The sequence below is a fragment of the Camarhynchus parvulus genome, chromosome 2, assembly GCF_901933205.1.
Source record: "Camarhynchus parvulus chromosome 2, STF_HiC, whole genome shotgun sequence".
NCBI classification, from domain to species: domain Eukaryota; kingdom Metazoa; phylum Chordata; class Aves; order Passeriformes; family Thraupidae; genus Camarhynchus; species Camarhynchus parvulus.
Window position 1 is genome coordinate 17252135 of NC_044572.1, and position 27956 is coordinate 17280090.

Genomic DNA, 27956 nt, shown 5'->3' on the forward strand with positions numbered 1-27956 from the left:
ATATGAAAAGGTCTTCAATTACTTTCCAGTTAAATACTGAAAGATACATGAAAATGTGGGTTTCCTGATCAAGCAAATGTCCAGGTTTTAAGTGAAGATTATTAAATGTGATCTGCCAGCAAAAACTAAAAGCAGAGATGAGCAGATGGGGCATTCAGGGTTCCAGGCTCATGCACACTAAGGCTGAGAAGAGAAGCACAAGTGAAATACAGAGGAGAAATACAGAGCTCCTTAATCATTCAAAGCTTCTATTTTCATAGTTTGCATTACATTCAAAAAACATAATTCAAAATTAATAGAAATAATTTCATCAGGATGTTTTATCTCAGCAATGTATAGGCACACCAAAAATTGTTCATGCTGATGCAAAATTTAAAAGTGGAAATTCAAAGGAAGCTGCAAAGTGAAAGTATCTTCTAAAATATTTGCTTCTTCTGCCAGTTAACTTTTATAATCCAATTGCTTCTTTCATTTGTTGAGATACATTTTCTTCCATGTGACATGCCACTTGGGTAAATCACAACAGTCAACTGAATGTCCTAGTTTACCTACTTCATATGTGAAAAAATCCCCTAAACTTACGTACTGGGTGCATTATGGTCCTCTTTTCTTAAAAGAAATGTGGCAACCAAAGAAGCAGAAAGAGAAACATTTTACCAAACTGAACCATGTCTAATGAAAAAACCCTGACATCTCTTCAGCCCATTCATTTGCCAAACCACTGACACATTTAAAAAATAGTTTTAAGGACATGTATTTTCATTATTTTATTAAAACCAAGGAAAATCTAACAATGAATTTTAAGACCACATCTGTGATTTTAGGAAAAAGGAATCTTTTAAAAACATAATGGTAGTCTATATTAAAATAAATCTTGCAAGAGCTGCAGCTAAATCAAGACATAACAGATTAAATTATTCAGAGCAATTTGTCTAGTATACTTAATGCAAGACACAGGTCATAAAAGAGACTCACAAAGACTTTTATACCTTGTTACACTATAGCTGAAATCCCTACAAATACATAGTGTAAGGTGTGTGGGGGGGGTGTTATTTGAGTGTTTCCAAATAGTGACTCCAACCTGGGGAAAAGAAAACATGCAGTATTTAGAGTTCCAAAAATAATTATCTCCTTGTCTTAATCTAACAAAGCCAGAAAAGTATTTAACACAAACTTTGGGGAAAAAAGCTATCTGATGGCTTAGGTTCTTCAGAAATACCTCCTTCCTTGCTGCACATGCTCTCTCTGAGCAAATTGTTGGCAGGTTCATGAGTCAAGGCAGGAATTTTATTGACATCAACTATTAAGATGGTTATTTGGAAAAGGTAATGGGGACAGACCAGGACTTTGAAATACCCTGCTGAACCACAGCAAAGAGCAGGACAGAACTATCTGCTATCCTCCTCAGGATAATTTTTGTTGGTATTTATTTTGACAACAAGCAATTTAGAAAAACTCTCTCCACTAAAATACCAGCCGGACGTCTCAATCCAGTCGGCGCTGATTAGTTTACTGCAGACATCTCTGCTGGAACTATTGACTTTTCATTTTCAGCTTATGCACCTGAAGCAACAACAGCAGTGGGCACAAGCCAGAGACCACAGCGTGACCAGCCTCCAGAAGAAGTGCTGGGAACACTCCAGCTCCTAATGTTCCCTAACGAAGGCTGGATGTCTGTCTGATAAATCTGCTTAGGTAAACTGAAGCTACTGGTAATTGGATGAATTGCAAAAATGAGTGACATACTCTGCTGGCATGATCTACATTCATCTTCAATCTACACTAATCATATCAAGCAAATTATGTTATTAACATAATTAATTCATTATGGGTAATTAATGAAGTCCAGAAGAAGCCAGCCACATCTGCAAACTCAAAATTCACTCCACAGTAGAAACTATGGAAATAGGAATGAAACTCTATTTTTCTTCCCAGAAGTAAAACATTCTCATAGTTCTTAAATCACATGGATATGAACATTTTTACCTTCCAAAAGAATTGTTTGGACAGTTTGCTTGGCTAGGAGGGCCAGAGTGCTCATACTTTTTTGGTCTAGTCAAAAGAGAAAAAATGCTTAATAGAAATCTGTGCATGAAAAGTATTTATACAATGTTGAGAAGATATTGAAAAATTATTATAACTGAGAAATTAAAACAAATTTAGCAAAATAATTTTCTATATTCAAGATTATCAGGTTCTTCTGTCATTTTTTTCAGTCACATATGCCACCCAGGTGATTTTTAAAAAACATCATAAATTAATCACATGCTTGTACAAATATTTGAATACATATACACTTAAATACAGAAATAGATTTGGTGCATTTGTTGTGATCTCTTTTTTGCCTGTAAAATCATTATTCCCTTTCCAAAGTTAGTTACTTTTCATGCACACTGATTTTAAAGTGCATGGATTCCAAAGTAGCATAATTTGAGTGCATCTGTGCCAATGTTTTCTGCTTTATGAAAAGCAACACAGATCAGTACCAGTCTCCTGCAATCCTAAGCAGCCCTGAAATAGGCTTCATTGCAGAACAATTCACAGAGCATCTTCATGAGCCATAAAACACTCTTTCTCAAAGTCTTATTCTCTATATTCACTCTCCTCACCACATTCAAAGAGGGTGGTTTGATATTATAATCCAGCTATTTCTACTGGGACTAGGAATCTGGAGCAGATGTTCTACACACCTGAGCCAGGGAAGACAAGTGAATCACTAAATTCCAAGACAGCCCAAGCTCCCTCTGTATTCAGTGGGGAGCCCTGTAGGCAGAGGCCAAACCACATCATCCTTCTACAGGCACCTGAGTGCTGTCCTCCAGAGGTGCCTACCTCTCTCCACAGGCTAAAGGGAGCCTATGGTTAAATGTGATGTTCAGAGTTAAAATTAATTTTTTTTTTTTAAAAATTAATAATAATATTTTAAAAAATCCCTGCACTGCAAATAGCTACTCCAAAGTTTTACTCAGAGCTTTCAGTACTCCCTCTTTCTCAAGTGCAGGCAGCACCCAGTAACCTGTCAGAGCATGTAAAGCCCATCCATCAACTCTGATATACTAGAGAAGAGAACAAGCTGGAAAAACCTACAGAACTATTTAGCCTAATTTAATATGTATTGCTATTCTAAGCTAGGTGTCTCAAAGGAAGAAAAGAACTTTAGAACACTGAACTGATTTGGAATGAAATGGACCTAGAACAAAAGTTATGCTTCATGGACTTTAAGGCAACTCTTGAAAAATGCAGAAGCACTGAAATAAGATGGTATAGAAAGTAACAGAGACATTAGTACATTGAGGGCCATGTTCTTAATGGACAGCTGACATTTCCATTACAGAAGAAAAATTAAAAAGTCCTAAAATGGAAAGCACTGATCTCAAGATTAGGCACACAAGTTGCCATGGAGCAATCTCAAGCAATGTATCAGCACCACAGCTGGATGGACTGAGAGGAGCCTGAGAAAAACTATTCATTACAGACCTCAGAAGAATATTTCTTTAAGAGTTTGAGAACAACATACTTGACTCTGAAAGAGCAGTCGTCAAAAGATTCAACACGTGTAGGTGGCAACCAACTAAACAGAACAACTCAGAACAGAAATCTCCCCTTGGAAACACTGCATGGAAGTGGAAAGTAGGAGACATGAATCTTGAAGCAGATTTTCAGGAAGTTGAGTGTAGACTCAAAAAACTTTAAGGAGTCTGTGGAGGTCACTGCACAGTTGAACAGAAGTCTGAAGTACAATGATGCAGGAAAGAGAAATAAGGGTGAACAATGTGAAATTATTAACTGGGAGAAACTAAGAGTAGTAAATTCTCCTCCTCTTGGAAACAAAGCTTCATGACACCTCCATGGTATGTATGGCTGGTCATGACCTGAACAATCAGTAGCAGTAAAATCCCTTAGGAATAATGGCCACATCTCCAAATATTGCATTTTCATATTGCATTTTCTAGCTCTTGTATACATGCAGGTTTTCCAGAAAACTGCATTACCAAATGCACTTATTGATGAATTCTTAATTGTTTGACATGGGCACTTTCTTTTTCAAAAAGAAAGAGATACCACAAAAACATTTGCCATATAAGGTTGCATTAGACCAGCATATCTTTGATATTTAATGTCTTTTTCAGTTATCATTAAAAACCTGATAATTTTCCTCTCATGATATCAAATCTTTTCAGGACCTAAAGATTTGAGCTCAGACACTCAGAACAACCCTAGGACTTCTAGTTTGTTTTGCTGCATTATGCTCCCTCTGTAACTTAGGGTTAGTTTAATGTGATTGTAACTGCCATCTATTTCAAACATGTACATTAACTATAAAGAAATTAATTTTGAACAAGGAAAGAAACCTCAGAGGAGTAATTTTTTATTATTTTGAAAATTCAGTGGGGTGAGACAAAACAACACACCTGTCTGCAGTGCAACAATGACCAGGTTTCTGAGGAAAGCTCTTGACAGTGAATGATTTAACCTGAAGAACAACCAAACTCAAGCTACGTTTTCTCAGTGACAACAGTCAAGGCCCATATGCCACTTTCTGCTCATACCTAAAAATAACTTAACCATTCCCTGAAGCAGTTACAAAGCCAGGTCATCCCATTTTAACCAATACGTAATCTAACCAATGGGTACAACACCTTTCCTACTGCTCTGTAGTTGGATTAATACTTGTGCTTATACCCATTTACTGCTACTTAATGGAGCAATGTGAAATGGAACAGTATCAGCACAACAGGCTGAACACCTCCCATGCTGTGGCATCCTAGAGACAAATCAGTAAAACTTTCTTCAAGGTAGTACAAGTTTGTGTCTTCTGAGCCAGAGAGGGGAACAAGACCCAAGTGTCACATCCAGAAGGAAAACATTGATAAGTGGAATATTGAATAAAAATGCTGTCCATAGGCTGGGGATTTTGCCACTGTATGTGGTAAGAAAGTGAAGATCGCATGGTGTACTTGAAGAAAGAATTCAAGTCTGCAGCCCTGGTGAAGGAAGAGGTTTCCCCATGAAGAAAAACTAGGCAGATGATGAGCACAATTCCTTCTCTCTCCAGGACATTCCTAAGCAAGCAAAGCAGGCATGCTGCTGTCTGTGCCCCTGACTGAGCACACAGCCCTCCCATGTAAAGAGTACCTCATTTGACATCAGGGCACCAAAACTGAGCACTGCAATCTGTGATTGCAACACTTACCAATGGCAGGTTGAATGCTTAAAATTGAAGGTGTATGAGGAAACACGTTCCCTACTAATGGCTAAACTATTCAAGCATCTTTGGTCTCCTCCTTTGAGAGACACCAACCAAAATACCTATAACCAACCTGCTGGTTCCCTCCTGTTGCTGCAGCTGCAAAAATAAGGCATTAGAAATAGCAGCCTTCCCAAAGAATGCTTGTTTACATTCCTGGCACAGCTCCCTTGCACGGTCCACAAAATGCATTCATTAACAGATAACAAAACAGCAGAAGGAGGCTTTCTTCAAATGTTCCACTCCTTCCTGAGCACAGGGGGAGTCCTCCAAACATTTCACTGATTTATCAAAGAAAAGGCCCACCTTCTAGCAGGAGAGACATATTCCACTGCATTTTGTTGCTAGGCAGACCTCTGCATTTAACTGCAATTATTTATTTATATGAACTTCCTTCTTCACCCTCCCTACCAAGATACTTGTGGTGTTGAATAAACAACTGTACAACAAAAAGAGCATAAAAGCTGAAGGGCAAAATATTTAAGAGCAAAAATTAACACTTATCACCAGAACTAAGAATGAGATGGCAAAGAGAAACCAAAAATAACTGGACTCAGGGGGCCAGGGAGAAACACACCAATTTTTTAAAAGAGAAGTCAGGCTGCTAAGATAGATAGAGAGATAGCAATCAGATAAACCAACCAAGTGGTGAGACCCCATATGTGAAACTGCCCAAAACAAACATTTCAAGATTCATATTTAGTTGTGGAGTTGTGAGTACTCAGATGGCCATGACCTTCTTCTTCTTCAAGGTTCTTGAACATTTGCTATATATAACACAAGTATTTATGATTTAAAACAAATCCATTCAGGCAGATTGTGACAGGATTGTTTGTGACATGTCTGAGAAAAATGCATTACTTTAAACAGTCTGAGGAAATAAACCTAGCAGATTCAGTGTATCATGCTACAAAATGTCATCTACTTTATGAAAGATATACATGGAGGGTAAAAAAAGAACATTTCTTTAAGCTTGCTTAGATAACTCAAGATAACTCAAAATCCCAAGAATGTCTGCTGTGCTCTCTAGACCAATAGAGCACTCAGTGTTTAGCAACAGGGACTTCTCTGTGCTCGATATAGTTTTCTCTCTTTCACATTGAATGCTTTCAACTTTTTTCAACTTCCTTCTGTTCTCTAACCTATTTCTCAATGATTTAAAACTAAATATTACTTGAAGTTAGATCAAGGTCCCAAACATCTTGCATTTGTTGAAAGTAACTGAGAATTTTTCTCTTACTGTTGTCTCAAGAATTCATTCTGTCAACTTCCTTGTTTTATCTGATCCATTATTATTGTTATAACTATTAACACTAATACATAATAATTATGGTATCAAATATAAGTAATTATCAATTTCACATCCGCAAGTTCTTGATCACAACTGGTGTCTGCTAAGGACACTGGAGAGTCAAACCAGAAATGAATGCCTTTCACAACTACATCATTTGATAGGAAAGGCTTTTGATGTTAACAGGTTAGCCGAGTTCACAATCACTTGTGAAAAATATAATATACTATAGGTTTCCTTTTCAAATGTAGTGAGCACTGATGTCCCTTTTCCTAAACAGACAAAATATTCTGCCTGAGAAAAGAAGTGCTTCTTATTTGTTAATCCTACAACCAACAGCAGTAATTATAGCCATATAAAGACAGCTCAGGATCAAGATAGATCAAATTTCTTGTCCTGCAAATCTAGTAACTTGAAATGTGTTTTGGTCCCAGAAAAGTTACATGAAGAGCAGCTAAAATAGAAATTTTTAATTTTTTATGTATTCTTGGTCATTATTTTTATGTGTTTCTTTATGTGAAATTGGCAGATATCTTATTGTTGCCAATAATTAACTTATTAATGTTTCTGATTCAGCTATCTTTCAAAATTCCTGGGTCTTCAAAAAACTGAGCATGTGATATTCTAACAGAGCCTTACACTGAATTAATGGTTAATAAAAATGTTCCCTAGGGTTTTAAAATACTTGTTATGACAGCATTTGCCTTCTTGTAGCAACAATTGGTGATTACTCGAACAGAGAGTGCCTGCCACTATGGCAGTAACTTATGTTGATTATGATTTCAAAGATGTAAAAATGCCTTAAGGCTTGGAAAGTAGATACTAGTTTAATAAATATGGATATAAATAGCTGACTAAATAACCCACCATACAGACTTTTATAGATCAGTTCTCTACAGATTTCAAGGCAATGCCATCAATAAAGGCAGAAAAAAGGATGAACTGACTCTAGGGCCCAACAAGCCCTGTCAGATTTTTTAAAAACCCCACATTTCAAGTGTTCAGCATGCTGGTGATGCCAGATTAAGAATTTAAGAGAGAGAGAGTTGAACATAAGAATACTTGTTCTATATATAGCACTCCAGTATGTGCTGGGGATTAGGTTGTTAACAAATTAAGCAAGATTTATACATTCAACAACATACTGCTGGAATATACACAAACTTTTTTGACTCTGACCAATGTGACAATTTATACACTTGGACTGACATAGAAGAAGAGATTTGGAGATTAAATCATAGATCCATGTTTTAAAAACTGTGGTTATTCAGAACAAATTATTTCCTCTAGAAAATCCCAACATTTAAAAGGAAGATCAAAGTTTAAACAAGATACAATGCCTGAAGGAAAAGTGGAAAGGACTTCCTTATGCCAACATACTTCTTTACCTTTCTTCCTGAGGTTTTTGCCTCACTGCCTTTCTCACCAGCCTTGAGCCAATCTTACACAGGACACACAAACAAGGTCCCTCTACTGTCTGCAATATATAAGAGAAAACCAGACAGGCAACCCAGTAATCATTACTTTCCAAGGGATCTAAGGACTAAAGCTTCAAGACTATTTGCTGCTGTAAATCACAAAATTCTTGTCTAATCTAGCATGTATCTGAACCCTCCCAACTCATGCCTAATACCTGACTCCCTTCTGAGCCCCCTTCAGCTGGTAGTGTATAGGATCCAGTCTTGCTGGCAAGGCCAAACCAAGGGACTGAGTAACCCTCTTCAGACCATGGAAAAGCAGTTTTAAATCCCTGGTTAGTCTGAGAGAGTCCAAAGTCCCTTATGTGTAAAGGTATGCCCCCCTTGAGGCAGCTCAGGATCTGAAGCTGGCCTGGTTTCAACCCACACCAACAAAGCTGCTCCAGGGCACCTGGAACGCTGGAATGCGCCCACTGGGACAGGCTGTACCTTTTGAGATTAGGGCAGGCCCCTAAAAATGGACACACATGGCTCAATCTTTTCAAGTATAACTCAAATAGTCTCAGATAATTCTCATAAAGTACCTATACTCTCTAGAAGTACAGAAACAGTTGCATGCTACCAGTCCTCTGAAGATAGAGAAATTCACCATTAACTGTGTCCTTGCTCACACCCTTAATAAAATATTTTTAAATACTTTCACTGTTATTATTAGTAACAGTCATTTGTAATGTGATTCTTACTCATTGATCTGGACCCTGCTGTGCACAGTGCAGCAATGCCAAACATCCCTGTACCAAAGGGTTCATAATTTAAATATGAGATGAAAAACCGCACATCAATACAGAGGAAGCAAAAGGAAAGAATAAAAGATTTATATTCCACAATTATGTAAGTGTTGTTTTAGGAAAGGAGAAGAAAGCTTGCAAGGAGTAGTGAGAAATAACTGTAGACAAGCAAAGAACAAGCACTGAATGTACAATCTGTGGTTTTATAAATATCTTCTATAACATGTAGTCGTGACAATGAGAGTCCTGACTGTATTAAGGTACAAGATGCAATTTCTGTCTTGTTTTCATTTCTATACTGTTTGGGTGCTCAATTTTGGATTAATTTTCCAGTTCCTATACTTGACTTCTTGCTGTGTTTTAATTCTTGGGGGAAAGTTCTCTATTCTATTTTCTCACTATCATTCTTTTCATTTTCTCTTTACATTGCTTTTACTGATTCAACCATATGCAATAAGGCTCTGGCATCCTGGCTTCTTTAAAATATTAACATCAAATAATAATGAAAATTGTGGATGATTTAAATAATTTAAGTTTGATAAATTATCATGTAATGATATGTGAGAGAACTGTATAAAATGTTATTTTCTTCCACTTACAACGTTTTGTGCAATGAAAGACTAATTTCAATCCTTTTATTTTCTGTAGATATTTTGTCCATATGTATTACCTTGGAATTCCTTTAAATTTTTTTAGCTTGGAAATCCTGCCATCCATTTCTGACAAGAGCTTTGATTGAATTGACATGTTTCTCTTTGCTTTTTTTTTCCCCCAAAAATGTGCAGAACTTACTGCATGGCATCATGCCACTACAAGAAATTTACTTTAGATCCAGATTTCAGACAAATCAGCACATGGATCTTGTATATAGGTTATGAAGGACATGATATTTCCTAATAGTTTCCTCCAAACTTGCATGTATTTGCAGGTCTCTGCTTAGTCCCAGAAAGGCAGAAAATCTAGAAAATTAAGTGTTTGTATAAAACACTGTTTGCTGAAAACAGAGCTTTTTGTATGTGATTCTAATAAGCAGAGTTATATCTAAGAAAATAGAAAGTTGTATCACATAGGAAGAAGGTGCTTTTTGTAATGACTAACTGCTTGCTCTAATGAACATCTTTTGTTGCATCTGCAGTACTGTTGTTACTTTTAAGAACAGAAATCTCATCTCTCTCTACTGGATGTGATGTAGATTTAGAACCAGGCACTAGTTGTTTGAATGTCTCATTCTCAGAAATACATCTGACTAGTTACATGGCAAATTTTTGACCTGCTGGCCCCTAACTCTTCATTTTTTAACCCTGGCAAACTAAAATTTTGATATTTTTGTCAGATGACTCTACTATTATCAATCCTAACAGAAATACAGAATAGCTTGTACACTGGTATTCGTTGATGTGCTTTGATAATTTCATATTGCAGATTATATGTTGTATTGTAAACTTGTCTCTACTCTCATAAGTGTTTATATTACTTTTTTCAGTTCCTCTCTACAAGCAAAAAGCTCATTTCCTATTTACATCAGATGATACGTGGTCTTGGGTTAAAAGCAATGATTAAAATTCTACTGATCTCTTATCTCAGAGTTTAGAAAGGATATGTTTAGAAGTGCTACACAGTAATAAAAACTTTGTACTATCAGTATTATAATTCTGTAAATTTTTTCCAGTGCAAAGATTTCACTAGTTGTCATATACTTTTGCCTGCAAACTGCAAACTGCTCAACTTCTAGCAGTTGACATTAAAAACCATAAAGACACCATTACCTGCATCCTCTCAGTTCTCAGCTTGTAGAATGACTATGGGCAGCCTCATCTCTGATGGATGAAATCTCCTTTCTTAAGGATCTCTTCCAAAAATATCAACTCTTCTCTTTCTCCATTGAGTATTGAATTTCTTATCTCTCCTAATCATTAACAATTAATCACTCTTCATGGTGCAACACTTAAAATCTGAGCAGATGGTTAGGAAATACCTAATGCATTCATACATAAAAGAAAAGAGACTGAGAAGAAAAACCAAAGGAGAAAGAACCCATAATTCAGCTCCTGTACTATTCACAGGGAACAGGCTTTGAGATGGAGACTCTGTCTTTTCCTTTTGCTCCTTTTGTGTTGATGCAGAGTAGTCTATAAAGTGACATGGAAGATGATAGGTAGAATATCATGTTTCATCACTCACCTATACATATTATACTGGTCAATGTCTTAATTCAATCTCATATTCCAAGGCATGGTGATTATAATATTGCCAGTTTCCCCCTGACAGCATTGGTTTACAACTGCACCCAATTTCATACCAGAAACAGCATGATAGTACCAGCTTATCTAAGCTTATCAAGTCTTGCTTAAGCATGAACTGCTTCTGCCCTCATTTTGCTTCAGATTCTTGTTGATGCAGATCACAAGAATCACAAAGGAGGCAACAGCTGAATCTAGCAAGTTCAGCAAGATTAAAGACAACCTACAGGCCTTTCACTTGGCTATAGGTGTTGATCCTTGGGTCTTAGGTATGAAAGCATGAGTAAACAAAGAGAAAAGGCATTTGATGGAAAAAAAGGAACATGTCCCCAACTTTCACTGAAAGACACTTGGATAAGTGAAAAAGAATGACTGAAATTTATCTCCCACCAACATGCAGTCTCATAGGTGCTAAACTAATGACAGAAGGTAAACCACTGATGCAAGGGCTATGCCCTACTGAAAATATGTATGTGACAACTAAAATTTTTAATATTTTCCTTTCTAGCACAGCTCAAATCATGGCTCATCTATACTATCAAAACCTCTTTGGTTTTACATTTTAATAAAAATGTAGTATTCTATCTTTTAATATCTTTCCTGTAGAAGTTCTATCACATATTTTGAACTAATACATGAGAGTGCCTTTTTCTCATGTGTCAATTTTTTCATAAATTTAAGCCACTACAGTAAAATTCAAACATATTCTAAGCATCTTGCTATTGACTGAGTTCACTTGCCAAGTGATCAATGTGGTCATCAAAATGTTTGGCTGACAAAGTTATTCCTTTCTAGTTTATATGCCCTGAGACCCAACAGAAATTATGTAATTGATATATAAAAGACTAAACATAAAAGTTTTATATAAAAGACTTTCTTCGTCTTTTTTAACTCCAATTCAGCAGAAACAGTGGGCCAAATGAAGCCTCTCACTGATTAAATTTTTTCAATCAGGTGTTCTTCAACAATTCCTTGGCATGGAAGCGGCCCTGCTGTGGTCTCCTGCTCGAGTGCTTGCCAAGCACCAAAGGTTCAGCTTTGGAGAGCAGAGCAATGAGGATGGATCATTAGAACATGGTTCCAGGCTTTAGTAAGGAACATACTATGAATATGTCCCAGCACTATTTTCCTCCATTTGAATGCACCCACATTTTACCCTCTGATAATTTTTGTGTTTCAAAGCTTTTTATGATCAGAAAAGAGTTCCCCACACTTTCACTTTCAAACGTAGCACATTTTTAATTAATGCATGTGTTACTGCTCGAGCTGTATAAAAAAAAATTTAAATCCCCTGACTAAAAATTGTGCGCTGTTTTTCACGACCGTAGTCTGGTTTTACATCACTTCTTTGAAAAGAGTATATTAATGTAGAGTTTTATGTGTGAATTTTTGTAGGTATAAGTTTACTCATGCAAGTTACTTCAGTGGAATTATGGGTAAAGAGGAAAGACCACAAGATCTTGGTCTGCTCCCCTCTCTGCAAGATTAATTTCTTTGAATGAAGAGCTGGCAAGACTGTACCACATAAGTGCCTACAAGCTGGAAGTGCAAGATATTAATTTAAATTAAAGGGTCAACAAAAACCCAGCGTAGCAGTTGGCTCAGGTCACTGGCTGCTGTTCTTTTCTCTCCTACTCTCAAGCCCTTCACACACATACTTGGCTATTCAGCGAACCCAGACTCTGAAAAATGTGTCCTTTGAACTTAGTTCTCAAAAAAAGCTTTCAGAGTAACAAAACCAGCAATGCTCTTCTACAATACCTACTGCACCTTCAAATCCATGGAAGGGGAAGATTCAGTTTTGTCACTGTATCACAAGTAATGCCACAAGGATGAGCAAGATGTGAAAGAACAGTAAAATCAGCACCTGTACCTTTACTGACCTATCTTCAGCCTGCCATGTGTAAGACTTAGGATATGTTCCAGCAACATCCCATATTTTATCACTATCCAAAAAAAACTACAACCATGTGACTGTACTGCATGCCTGCACACCGCCTGATTGGGTAGTCTCCATTCCTGCGAGTTCTTAAGACCAATAAAAATAAAGCCCTTAGTAACCTTGTCTTGTATGAAGTCCTACAGCTGACTGTCCTTTGTGCACAAGTTGGAGTAGAGGCCTCCTGAGGTCCCTTCCAACTTAAGGTAACCTGGGAACATAGCACACAGACACACACAAACACAGAGAACATACACAAACACTCCTCACCAAATTCCACCTGTATAATCTCTTAGAATTTATGATGTCATAGCTCTACTATGCTCTAGCATAGCTCGACTGAGTTTCCAATACCTTAAACTTTTGTCATATACACAGAGATGCCAATATGTAACTAGGACAGAAGACATATAGCTCTGCCTAATCAGTTCTTAATGTGGATAATCACATATACAACAGCCTCTAGTTATCTCCCTGACAGTAGCTGCCAAATTTTTTAGGATAGCTGTGTAGATTAGTGACAAGAGAACCATGAAGAGATACCACATGTATCTTATTTTTCTGACATTTTAAATAAATGTATTCAAAAAGCAGAAAATACTCAGTGCTTGCTTCCTATCAGTAAAAGCAGTCATAAACATTTTTCTTAGCATGGTTCAGGGCAAGGACCCAAGTGTTCCCAGTACCTATGAGGTTTCTGTACTTTGTAGCCTGTAATGCAGAGGCTATACCAGCTGACTTCTGGTTTTTGCATTTAAAGTAAGCTGGCTCTCAAAAAAAAGGTAAAATTGGTTTACTGGTTGCATGTTAACTCCAAAAACTATGTTCATCTGACCAGGACATTGACCAAGAGAGACTAACTACTGCATCATCTTCTGCCTGGCTCCCTCACCTCTATGCCCAAGCATACAGGGTACATATAAAATCTTTGCAACATGGTATTTAAAACCTCCCTTTTGCATTGGCTGGATATCTAATCCACTGTGATCCAAATAAAATGAAAAGACCCTTTCCTAGAGTACTGCGGAAATCTGTAGCGATTATTTTAGAGCAGATATTTACACTGTGTCCTTGGACTTCAGTGACATGAACACCAGACAGGTCTGTTCTTCACCTGACCAAGAATAAAATTATGAGTGTTCATTCTAAAAACCTTAAACACTATTTTGTGAGTAAAGGCAATGGGATTATATCCTGACAAAGAATCAGCCTGAAACATCTGGGGTATCAGAGCAGACTTGCAGTGCTAAATGTGAAGGAAAAAGCAAACTTTTCAGTCGGCGTCAGTGCACAACAACATGTATGGAATAAACAGAGACTGTGCTTTTGTAACACATCCCTTATTTGAGGGACAAATGCATAAGAGTATTTCACAGTGTTCTATTTTCACATTCATTAATGTCAAAACCAGAGCTTTCCAGTGACCTGGCTCTGCTCAGGACTGTTATCACTAATGGACCTACCATAGTCTCATGCTCCCGAACTTCACAGCTCATTTCTTCCATGCTAATGCACAAACAGACCATTTGAGGGGAAAAAAAAACTCAAAACATATCCATATCTAAGCTCCATGACTCCCCACTTTCTATTACTTCTCATAACACAAAAGGGTAGGTGATTTCAGCTTGAGTGTGAAAGAGGGAGTAAGACAACCCTAGAAACAGATCTTAACTCCTAACATATGCAACAAGATGTCAGAGCACAAAGTTTATTCCAGGATTCACTACTCAACTGCTTCATGAGCAGTAGGAAGTCAATGCCCCCCAACCCACAGCTCCATTTCTCTAAACTGATAACAATATTGCCTTTTTATAATTTGCAGCTTGGAAAAACAGGGGAAAGCTGTAATGAATTTGGACTTTTTTTTAGCCAAAGGAAGGGAAAAGAGTGAAAGAAAAAACTGTAAGTTTTTAAAAAGATACTCTGCAGCCTCCAAACCAAGTCCCTCTTATCATCTATCTGACATCACTGTTACAAGATTCAGCCTCACTGTCAACTTTCAACTTTCACTTGCTAGAATTTAAATCTAGTACTTCTTATCTGCTGTATCAGGAACATGGAGAAGAAATTTTCCCTTGGTCTTTGCATCATCACTTAACTTTAATCACTGACTGTAGAAATTCTATCATATCATTATATAATGCAATCCATTGTATGTATTTTTGAGTTTCAGTCAATGTAGACTAGCAGTATGAGAAATATTTAATATATCAGATAATCCTAGCTGCCTAGGGTGGAATTCATCACTATTTGAGGCAAGTACCTCAGACTTTATTTATAGTCCCTGAAGTGTTGGCCCTGATGCACCTCATCTTCAAGTTCCAAGTTTAAAACAAGTCATAAAAGGCCCAGTTCCTCTTCAGGATTTGGGGAGCAGAGGGTGACTGTCTCAGCTATGGATGCACACATAAGAAACACAGACTCACAGCATTTCATTTGCAAGGGAGCTTTGCAGGTCATCTTGTCCAGCCCCCTGCCCAAAACAAAGCCACGTTGCTCAGACCTGGGCCCAGTCAAGTCCTGATACCTCCAAATTTCATAAACTCTGGACAAAGAGTCGACAATCCTCACAGTTAAAAAAAAATAATTCTTGATATCTTATGGAATCTCCTATTTTTCAACTTGTGCCCATCACAGATGTCTAAAATCACCTGAGATCTCACCCTTATAATGCAATTAACAGGCTAGTCTCTTACAACATTGTGCTACTGCTCATTTTACTTGAAGGTCTTTGTAGCAAGCAAAGAATTTTTAAACTTGTGGTAGCGTGTTCCAAGCATTAGCAAGACAGGGAGTTAAGAAAGTCTAAAGGTTTCAAAATAGTGTTTCTAGATGAAGAAAGTAATGAGATTCCTCCCCTCAGATGCCAAGCACACAAATTAAGGGACTCATCCATAAGATGGCTGGGTTTTGGCTTTCTGTTCAAAATCTAAGAACAAAGAAATATAAACAAAATCAATTAGAAAGTCCAGTGTTCATTTGGAGGAGATCCACTGATAATTGGAAAGACTAAGTTAAGGGAAATTAGAGATGATACTATGAAATTACAGAAAATATAAGAAATGAGAGCTTCAGAAATGTGAGCTGCCCAGCAACTTCTGAGTAAAATCTATGCATTTGCAATAGACAAAGCTCATCTGCCTGCTTATAATTCAGGAAAGATCAGTGTTGTTACGAGTATAGCAGAACTTGAATAATAAATTTAGGTGGAGGCCATCATTTGCACTTCCCATTTGGTTAGAAGGGCATTGTAACAGCTGTTTTTCTCACCAAAAGCAGCTGACTGGTGATATTATTTTTCAATTAATGATGTTACACTATGAATAGATTACTGTGTGTAGGCATGAAAACAGCAACAATTAGTGAAAGAAATTCAGCAATGTAACAAAGTAAGTTTTGGTTTTCATTTAATTGGAGGGTAGGGAAAGTCAGAGATGGAATAAACCCCTTCTAGACCCAGTGAAATTTGTATGCTGAAGGCTCTCAAAACAATCCGAGCCAGACTGAGTAAACAGATCTAGAAAAAAAGAATTAGGGAAGTGTAGAAGAGTGGAGAACAAGGATGCCAAAGACTTAAAGCAGTGCAGAGGAAATCTAAGGGGATTTTATTTTTTAAACAAGAGTGTAATTTTGCACTGAATCCCCAAATGAATAGAGATTTCAGTTATTTAGAACTGAAATGCCATCCCTAAGTATCTTTACATTGTTACATGCACTAAGCCAAGCTGTGTAATTCCACACTTGGTTGATTGTGAAAGCAAAGCTTTTTAGTTTTACATTCCAAATCACAATAGAAGAAGAGATAATACCAAAGGAAAACAGCCTTGTGTTAAAAGACAACATCCTACTGCAGTGGTAATGAACTGCATTATGAACTTCATTCCATACGTTAAATCACATTTCACACGATCTGTGGAAAACACAGCCTAATTTGGGCGTATAAGATGTGAGATCTATATTAACTAGTCTTAGAGCTCTAATGTACTTCTCTAGCATAAAATGAGGACCAAATCAAATAGCTGAAACAATGACGTCTGGGCACATCTTTAACCACATCTCTAGGTCACAAAATATTCCCAATTCTTCTTGAAAGCAAATAAAAACACCAAATAACATGAAGGGGTAAATAAATATGACCCAGGAAAAATAAAATCTGCTTTGCAGGTACATGACTTATGACCAACACATATACTGATAATATATGCTCTACACCCTACTATGAATGACAATGTGTGTGAATGTCAGCTGGTGAAAACAAGATTCTTTCAAAGCTTGGGTTTTCTTTCTTGTGTCATTCTTCTCTGCTTTGTGCTCCTTTCCCAGACAATAAGCAGGTGAGCACATTTAGATTCTGTCCATGTACAGCAAAACATCAAGAGTTCACATTCCAAGGACCCACCCCTCATAATTCACACCTTGCAGCTTTTCTTTCTTAAAAAGACTATGCCTTATAGCTTTCACACATTTACTGTTTCACTGTCTTGCCCTGAATCAGAAATTGATTCCTTGCAGTTAATTGAGGGATAGAGATATTGGAAAGCTGATCTTTCTGATCTTCTTTGATTTTACAAAACCATATTTTTCTGGTTGGTGAAATCAGGATTAATTTCTCTGTCTGAAAATGCAAAGGACCTCCCCTAAAACCTTCAAAATAGAAATGATAAAATTGCTCTCTTTCTTTTTCCCAAGTCTGTAGGAGTAACAGCCTGATTAGTAATTCCCTGTATAAGAAAGAAGAGTGCCCCAGCAAAGAGCGTGGGAACATAAAACTGCTAGAAGAGAGAAGCCAAGTCTTACACTCTACTTATTCATTTCCAATAGAATGTGTTCTCAGTGGTCAGTTTTATACAGTAGGAGCTTGATTTTTGCACAGAAAGACCAACTCTGGTCAAGTATCTACATCCCATCTGGGATGGGCTACTCAGCAATTACCAGCAAAAAATTTTTTCCTCATAATATGTCAAACTGTCATTTTGTACTCATTGTACATTAAACATCCTTAATGTCAGTGAAAAAGAAAAAGGGGCTTAAATGTCAGTGAAGAGCTGAGGGGACGCTTGGGTTATTGAACTGCTCCCTCCCAGGACCACTTCCTTTCTTCTCGCTCTGCGTTTAAAGGTTGTGGATGGTCACCAGCTCTTGCATCCAACACCACTGTCCTTCCAGTCACCTGCTGAGAGAAGTCTTTTTCCAGCAATTTCTCAGTGTCCCAGGTGCTGAGCACCTGAAGCCAGGCACTAAAGGATGTTTGTCCTTCATGAAGCACAACAAATGGAGAACCAAGACAAGAACTGGGAAATGAACTGAAGGATGGGTGACAGGTGAGCAGACTGCAGACACAATTCTGATGGGCTATGATGAGGCTCCTCACACTTTGGAGCTGGGGCTGTACAGTCACTGAGTGGTTCTAACTGGGCACCTGCCTGGGGAAGCCAACCTGGCTCAGGGTTCTCTCAGAAAGCAAAGCAGAGACAGCCATGGAAGGAAACCCCTTGCATAATGCTTTATGCCATGAATTTCTGTAAATGCTCCACAGCACCAGCTGAGGAAGCAGTGCCTGGGCTTTCTGTTCTGTTCACTGAAAAGAAATATGAAAGAAGCTCTGAAAACCCATGGGAGATGTATTTATTGCAAGTTGCAAAAAACTTTTGTCCAACATGAAAAAAAACAAAAACTTTAATTTCCATGACTTCTGCAAAGTGAAGGATGAAAAAATACATAAAACCATCCTACAAATGCACACACTTTTTCTTTAGAACTTGAAAGGCCCACACGACTCAAAAAAGAATGTATAAAAATTCCACTAGGGTTTGTGTTTATTTATAGTATTCTTCACACATTCTACTGCAGTTTGTTTTCTACTTGTTCTGCAGCTACTGAAGAGTTTTGTAATCCAGCTCATCTTTCAGTAACTACATGATGGTCTGTAGAAGCACAAAATATTCTGACTACTGAGGGAAAGAGAACATAAACATATTTTCAAATAGTGCACAACTCCATTTCTGATTGTCTCCCAACCTGCATGCCTTCTATCAACTTTGTTCAATACACACTTTGATGTCTTGCTTTATCCAGTCATTATTTTGGGTTTGTGTGGAAATTAACAAACTCAGCTTTTCTGGGACTTTTCAAAAGAGAATGGACACATATTTCTATGAGTTTTGTGGTATATTTCTCATGTGACTATGAAATTACTTTTTTTTCCACTTAGAGGGAAAAATGCCAATTAATTTTCCCAAAGACAGGGTGTTGAAGATGCCACATACCTTTGGAAACATTAAAATAAATGCCAGTAATGCACTGAAATAATTAATCTCATTTATACTACATTCCAGGGAAATATTTGGTATAATCAGTGTCTTCCTTTTACATACCTTCTTTTTTTTCCCCCATACCATAGATCAGAGAGGTATTGTCTTTCAAAGCAAAATCTCATCTTAACCCAGAACACCCAAAATCTTCCAATTAAACCACTGGCAACTTTTACCAAATTGAAAATGGAGAATTATTACAAATATAGTAAAACATTTGAGTGTTTTTAAGAATATTTGAAAAGCACAGCACATTTTGTACTCAGATTAAACTAATAATTAATAAATAGTTTTTACATTTATATTTTCACCAGAGTAATTCATACAGTGTTTTAAAACATCAACAAGGATATTATTATTTTTTAAGGTAATATTTTGACTTACTGGGAAGTACAGAAGAAGTGATCCAAAAAGAATGGTTTCCAGCAGCACCAGCCCCGAAGCCCTGATACTCTAGAAGACAAAAACCAACACAAAATATTAGAAAATTCTCTCTGTGTGTCATTTTCATAAAGGTACCTTCACTTTTGTCAATGTCACTTCCACAGTAATGTTTATTAAGCTGTCTGCCATGCTTGCATGCTCCACACTCTTTAAATCACACACCCATTACAATGGTTGTGTTTTACAAAGTTAAATTTAAAACATCTTTTTCCTATGTTAAGTACTATTCAACAGACATTACCTGAATATGATTTGAGATTGCTAAATTTGTTCTCAAGTGTCAAGACTTAGGGATCATGGGAATTATAGACATGAATTTAGCCATAGAATTTGTTCTGCATTGTTTAAATTTCAAGAAGTCCCTAGAATATTTTTGCTTATTTAATATTAATGACTTAGTTTCCATAATAAGTATGAATAATCTACAACTTTACTGAATATAGAGTGTGTTCTTAGACTGTAAGTGCATCTACTTTCCCCAAAATTTTTGTACAAAGATGTTGATTCATTAACTTGTCAGGATTGTAAAATACTATGCCATTTCCTCACCACTTGTTGGTTAAGAAAACCAACATAGTTTTCTCAAATCTTAAAGTTAAAAAAAATCAATTATTTTTCCTAATACAAAGTGTATTCCAATAAGTTTGATGATTTATGTACAGTGCAACTGTGCCTTATCTTAGAGACAAAACATCAACACTTGTGAGAAACTGAAATGTTGAGGGTTAATGACTCAGAATCAAGCACTGCCAAAGTAGGAGTGCTTTGCTGATATGTGTGAGGTTCAGCCCAGGAGCAGAGGCTGTGAGCACCAGTGGATGACCACGACAAATCAACCTTAGTTTAGCAAGAAGCTGGGTTTGAGTCACATAAGGGAAGAGGCCAATGAGAAGCAGATCCTGAGAGGTGGGATAATGCTGTTTATCATGCCAGTGCCCTCCCTTCCATGAGTGGCTCCAATATCATACAAGGTAGAGGTCAGTGAGCTCATGTCTCTCATGACTGAAAAATACTCAAACCACTAAAGAATATTTTCTTTTCTTATTATGTACAAAGCATCCCTATATACCAGAATGACCAACAAAGCAACTGAGTTCCATATAGAGAAGACGAAAATTATGTAAAACATCTAGAATGCATTTAACTCTCATGTAGACATTCTTTTCTAAACAAGCCTTTCCTATCCTAATCAGTCTTTTCTTATCAAGCTTGTTTCTGGGCAGCATGACCATAAGATTATGCTGGGACAAAAAACTTCAGCATTTCCAGCTCTTCTTCCAGAACAATAAATTATCCCATTATTTCTTCTCACCTGTGTTCTGGTAGGGACTGTTCTCTGTGAATTCTATCTATTCTGCCTCCTGCCCTAAAAGAAGTGTGGCTTCCAGAGCAATGATGGAATTCAAAAAGGGCTTGAATCCAAGCCCCTTTTGACTTTGAATCCAAAGGTTTTGACTATACTTTCACCTCAGTCTTTGGTACCAGGAGAGCAGGGGGTTTCACCTAATGTTTACAGATATCACTGCTCTTCTAAACAGGATTCCTTGGCAAATGGAATATACATTCTAGCAGAGATGAGTGCTATTCACAATGATGAAGAAAACCTCCAAACTTCCAATACAAAATAGTACAACTATTTTTACATAAGTGTAGAGAAAATAAAAAAACAGGTTGTAAAATGAAGTATAAGAATTCTCCCAAATTACATTTTTGAAATGGTTGGTTTTCTCTACTGTAAATAAAAAGAGTTATTTTAATCCTTGATTTAAAAGTATTTTTATTTCTTCTGTAATGACCACTACAGCCCAAGAAGTCCAGGAAGAAAAAATTATCCAGCACTGAAACTTTAAAAACAGGGATTAACTAAAGAGAAGGCAACCAAACTAAAGTAGAATGTTTCAAAATTAATTTACTAAAAATACAGGTATTTCCAGAAGTCTGTGAGTAACAGTGTTTCCACCGAAAGCTGAATCTTCCACTTTGCAAATACGGGTCCCTAAGGCACGGCTGGGGGCAGGATCACAAATGTTTCACTTTATGGGCATCTGCAACATACACAGCAGTGAATATGCCCACACACCTCAGGAAAAAACCTTTGCTCCTTCCTCCTTTAAGAAAATCAATGAAAGAAAGGAAACCAATGATTGCCCGAAGTCTCCACCAGCCAGTGCCCACCTATACAGGCTGCATAAACAAAATTCTCCAATGGAATTCACAGAAATGAGGGCATTCAAGGACACAGCCCTGAAATTTCATGCACTGGGAATTTCTTCCACTTGAATGTAATGTTTGCATTTTTTTTCTTTTTTTTTTTTCTCTTTTCATTTTTAACAGCTGCTTGGGGTGTTTTGCATCGATCTTGCTTGTTGGCACTTATTTTGATTTTATTTATTTATTTCTCTGGCTGTTCTTCTTGTGTTCAGTTTGTTTATTGCCATTTTGTGTGTTGTTCTCCCATTCAGGGTTTCATTTCTATCTTTACTTATTTGTGTCAGTAGAACTGTCCTTTCTGGATTTCCTTGTCTCACTCAATGGTTACACATTGCTGACACCTAAGTAATACTGCAATTTATTTTCATTTTGCTTCATACCAACTTTCATACTTAGCTATCCATACCATTCACTTATCTAGGTCTGCAAAGAGTACTGTTTGTGAAGGACTGATTCATGCCTTGGGATTTGCTCAGTCTTCCATCCATCCATTCTATCCATGCCACATTAGCAGCCTTTGAGATAAACGGTCATTCCTTATCTTTGAATCTCAGACAGTAACACCATTTCTGTTAAAAATCCCATTAAGAAAGAAAAGTCACACATGCCTCTTGGCCACTGCTAAAGGGTCATAAATAAATGTTAAATAATTATTTGCATGAGGGAAATTTTAAAAAGTGTAGCTGCCCAAGTTGCATCAAGCATAACAAAACAAAAGCTGAATTGATGTATAAACAAGCACAGAAGAGATTGCATTTCAACTGTCTGTGGTCCTAAGCAATCCAGGAAATACAACAGTATTAATTAGCACTGAATTCCTGTATGTCATCACATAAATCAGTGATATGAGTGTCAGGGTATTTTCATAGTGGAGAAAAAAAAAGAGAAAAAAAATTAAAGTCATCCTGTATTGGTTACATTGTGTAATACTGAATTAACTGAACTGAATTAACTGTAGACTTTTGGTGTCAGTCTAGGAAGACTGCAGGTTTCTCCAGGGCCACATGTCACTGTGTATTATATGAGCATGGCACCATGGAAACCTAGTGAGAGGAAAAGGTTGGCATATTTTGATTTTTTTCACTTTTGTTAAACAGTTCTGCCACTTCTGTAATAAAAACAATGACCAAAGAGGGTTGTGACTTACAGAAAATTTCCTTTTACAAAGGTGGTTTCACCAGAATGTGAGGTAGCCTTTCAGATAAATAAAGCATATCAGAAACCATTGGAGGAAAAAAAATCAGATACACTTCTTTAATCTCAACTTTGAATACATTCATATTTATTAAACTGGAAAGTGTATCTACACTCCATGTGTAAGCATATATGAATACACGACAGAATGGTAGAGAAGGAAGGAAATACAGAGAATGGGCACAGGTTTGCTCTGCTCTGCTAAGCTGATATATTTGAGGTGACTAGAAAAATTTCTATGTAAATTGTCTCAAAAGAAGTGCAATAAAAAGTGCAGCTAAAGGTGGGTGTGAAAGCAATGTGCTCGCTCTGCAGCGCTCCAGGAGGAGCCTGGTGGTGCAGGTCTGGCAGATCCATCCCATTCTGCACGTGAGGAAATGGGAGATGTGATGGGACCTTACAGGACTGTATTCCCAAATCTGTCTCTTACTTCTCTGAAAACCCTTCCTGTTCAAATTCTTTTTATTCCTGGTACAGGTGGTTCTTTTATTCTATTAATTTAAAGAAGTGAGAAGAGATTTTTGACAAGTTGAAAATACATGGTCTGAAATGTTTTATTACCAGTTGCTTCTCTTACTAAAATACACCTCCCAACAAATTAATTTTTTTCCAGTATGACTATGTTTTTGTCTTGACTTCCATGAGCTGTTTTTCTAAAGCCCATTGAACCTTTTTCCTCTGACTTATCCCATATAACTTTTCCCAAACACAAAGACATTGTTATCTTTCTTAGTGAAAGAGCTGTGTGGAAAAACTAAGTTTCATTAATTTTATCTCAATTCAAGTTTACTTTTAAGAAATAGACTGCACAGATTCTTCTTTCTATCCCCAAGGCTGAGCAGTAGCAAGATGTTTGGCTCTTTTGTTAAGAAACAGAAGTTGGACTTCCAGTTCCCAGACACTGATATCAGGAGCTGCAGAAAAGAGTGGAATTATATTTCATTGTGGTGGGCAACCTAATACTGTTCACACCTGGAAGAGGAGTACTGGGGACTAAAGAATGGGCATGAAAACAACTGGAAGGAGTCCTCTGAATCCTCAGTTAGTACCCTATAACAGTAGTGTCATAAGTTATTTATTGTCTTGATAATAAACTCAGGGATTGATTAGGACTACTCCCCATGAAAACGTAAATGTCCGTAACACGGTTTGCTTTAATTTTATTATTGTTGGTTGACATACAAAATTCAAACAAATCATTCCAGTTAACTGCAGGAAAAACTCTTCAATTCAAGGGAGAGAAAGTTAAATCTCTTTTGAAAATTTCTCTGCAAAATAACGAAGAGGAAATTGTGTGTCCTGCTCAACCTTTCATCACACTAATACTTTTCATCTATCTGAATCATAGCCTCCTAATATAATACAGTGCAGAAATACTCACAGCCAAGGCCAATTTTCCAAAAACAGTCCTACAGTTATGGGTTGCCACTTAAACTGTACTGATAAATTGTCAGAATTTTCTGGCATTTGCAGGTTTTGTGCAGTATTCCTAAACCAAATAAATATAATCCTCATGTTCTCTCCTTTCCCTTTCAAGTCTTTGAAAAAGACTTACATGAAGGTCAATTTTCTTTTCTATTACTAGTTATAGCTGAGCTCAAACAGAATATAATTATTAAATTTACTTTTTACTTGAAAAAAAAGTCAGGAAAAGCAAAGACCATCAATCATAAAGCAATTTCATTACAAGTACACCAGATTTCAGGCATCCAAGAAATCCCCAAATATTTAATTTTTCAATTCATGTGGCCCTTGATCCTTTCTGTTATACGAGTAACGAAATCTGATGAGATAAATCATGATGAAGGTATGGTGTTCTGCATTTAGAAACATGGACATTGCTGAATCTAAGTTGCACTACACTACCTACAAGACATACATTTGAGAAAACAGTATTTGCTGGTGAAGAACCCTCACAATAAAAATGGTTAATGTCCCAGGGCCATCTTTTCCTATAAGGGCAGAAATTCCTTCCTTGGGGACATACTGCTTAGATAAAGACATCTGCTTCTCCTCAAATAGTGGTGAATATACACATTAAAGAAAATCAGTAATGAGGTAAACACCTAAGTTCAATTTCAGTCTATTCACAGCTTTATGGTTAATTCAAAAGATGAATATGTACAATGACAATCATCAAAAATCTGGATCACTTAAAGTGTCTGTTTCACTAGGTTTGCATTCAATTAACACAGAAATTAAATGAAGATCCAAATACATTACTTTCAAGAATAAAATGCACTCTAATATTGATTAATCACTGAATCACCAAGAGATTAAATTGAAAACATGAAAAATCTGGTGAAATAGGAAACCAAATTTCAGGAGCAGGAGGCAGGGCTCAGTATGTTTATGAATAGCTTCAGAATACCTGAACTAAATTTCAGCTTTCTTATTCAACGTGGCCTCACCTATTACAGAAGATAAACCACAGCTCAATAAAATCATCTGTATAAACTGTAGTTCAATCACACAGAAATAAACAGTTTATGGTAAAAGGATAAAAAACCAACCTGACTGCAAAGTTCAAGATTCATAACATCTCAGAGGAAACAAACTGAAAAGGATGTGAGAAGTGTTAGAATAAATCTGATTGAGGTAAAAAAATTCTCATTATTTTCATGACTTAGAAGGCCAGTTAAGTAAAGATGAAAATCTTTATAATAATTTCAGATTAGTCAAAACCTCATACTTTGGAAGGTTTGAAATCCAACTTCAGTTTATGTTATTCACTTTTACTTTACAAGAGCCAAGTGCTAAACCACTCCAAATGAATACCTTATGATTGCATCTGAGAAATCCTAATCCCAAAAAGGGTGAGATTTTTCAGCTCTTCAGAATTTATTAAGTAATCCCTCATTAAGTTTAGATCATGGAATGTATGTTTCACTGAAATAAAAGCATATTTGTTTTTGAAGGAAATACTGCTATGCATAACTTAATTATTCTTCCTTACAATGTTTTGTTGAAAGGCCCAGCCCCAGGGAAGTCTCATGTTAGTGCAGACCCTGCACAAGGAATTCGTGAAAAGGGCTGTGCTATCTGCACAAAGTTAGGAGTTTAAGACAAGGGGCAGCACATGGATCAGGGCAGATGAGAAGAGCAATGGAACAACAAGGCAATATCCCATTGCAGAACTAGCAATTAGTAGTTAGTCCCAGCCTATCATTATCCCACTCTAAGTTAAATACTTTGTCAGCACTTGAATCTGAAGACATGATATGGAGAGCAGGGGATGTTCTCAAAAAGCCTCCACCAAGCATGAGGAAAGTATGAAGGGAACAAGGGGTGTTTTTTTGGAAAAGGGAACAAGGGATGTTTTTTGGAAAAGGTGCGGCTGGTGTTGACACTTCTGCATCAAAGAAATAGCAGACTTTTTTTTCAATTAGGAGACAGAAAAAAGCTCATGTGGGAGCTGAAAAAAACCCAGAGCTACACAGCTCATGTATTATATCTAGAGGGAGATGCAACAAGGACAGCAGAAAGTGGCAGAGCAGTAAATCATGGGCAGCATCATTCCAAACAGACAGGAGCTGTGACTGCATCTGCCAGCTGAAAGGACATGGCAATAGTCAAGACACAAAACACCAAGCTGAGACAACAAACAAGGCTGCAGACTGGCAGAAAACATTATTAAAAGGGAGCTCAGGAGGAGTTCAGCTCAGAAGGAGTTCAGCTTAGACATAGCCAGAGACACAGAGATCTCCAGAGTTCAAAACGACCTTTGGTAACAAGCAGGTTGCTACAGTAACTATGAAAAGGAGTAGCTGGGATGTCCTAGGGGGAAGCAGGAGGAGATCAAGGTTTCTTTTCTGCTATATTGAAGTTGATGAGAAGATGGCAGAGAAAAATGTCATGATTTTATTCCAGACAGGGGAGGCACTGCTGTGACAAGGAAGGCAATAGCAATGTGACTGTGTTCATAGCACAAAGTTCTAATGAGAAGCTGACAGCATGAGCCTGCTCCTAAAAACCTTCAACTTTTACCCAAAGAAATGAAGAACAGAATGAAGAACACGAATATGTTTTAGTCTGAGTGATCTGTGTTCAACTTGTACCACACAATATAGGCAAAACCAACCAAACAACCAAAATATTAAAAACAGCACAAAGTTTCTCTGAACACTCTACCATTAACTACAAGTTTTGCATTTACAAATATGCAGTAAAAATTGCAAGACTTTTCCTAGAATAAGGTTTCCAATACAGTTTTATTTCTACTATTTGAAAGTTCTCATGTTACATTTTTTTCCTGGTGTTTTCTTTCCCTGTTTCTTAATTTATGTTACTTCTTTCTTCTCTCTGGGTAAAACTTCTAATAAACCCTATTTTCTAATCTTCATAAGAGCTTCTTCTTAGTTAAATGGGTTTTTCAACATCAAAATGGGGTCTTATTACTGGACCCTTAAAACAAAAAGAAAGGTCTGCTTCAGACATAAGTCTTCTCTTGGAGAGGGAGGCATGCCAAAGACCTCATGAAGCCACCAGGGACTTTGCTATTGCTATTGATTGTACAAGGAAGGTTCACAGCAGGATATAACTCCAAGACAAATAGCAGGATAAATAAATAATGTCGCTGTTATTCTGCTGACATGATAGGAAATCTCTTCCCAGCAAATCTGTAAATGCCCATTCAGGAGCCCAGATGAAACTTCAGATAAACGCAACTGTCCTGAAGTTACTGCATCAAAGAATCAGTGGGGAAAGCTTATTACCATGTGACAGGCCATTCAGTCTACTCAGACACTCCATAAGGGCAATAAATATGAGACTCAGCAGGAATCAGAGAGTAACAGACAAGCAAAAACCTTAGCAGTTTGCTCAGTTTAATTGATGACTCTGAAACAACCTTGGAAAAACTCTTCTATGAGA

General features: G+C 37.0%; 1 protein-coding gene across 1 annotated transcript in view; it reads right to left on the reverse strand.

Annotated features, from left to right (window-relative positions):
- GPR158 (G protein-coupled receptor 158) overlaps positions 1-27956 on the reverse strand; it is a 186663-nt gene that overhangs the window by 61788 nt on the left and 96919 nt on the right. The window contains exon 5 of the mRNA XM_030943165.1: positions 19620-19688. Within this exon, the coding sequence (XP_030799025.1) occupies positions 19620-19688 (69 nt within the window). The remainder of the gene's footprint in view (positions 1-19619; positions 19689-27956) is intronic.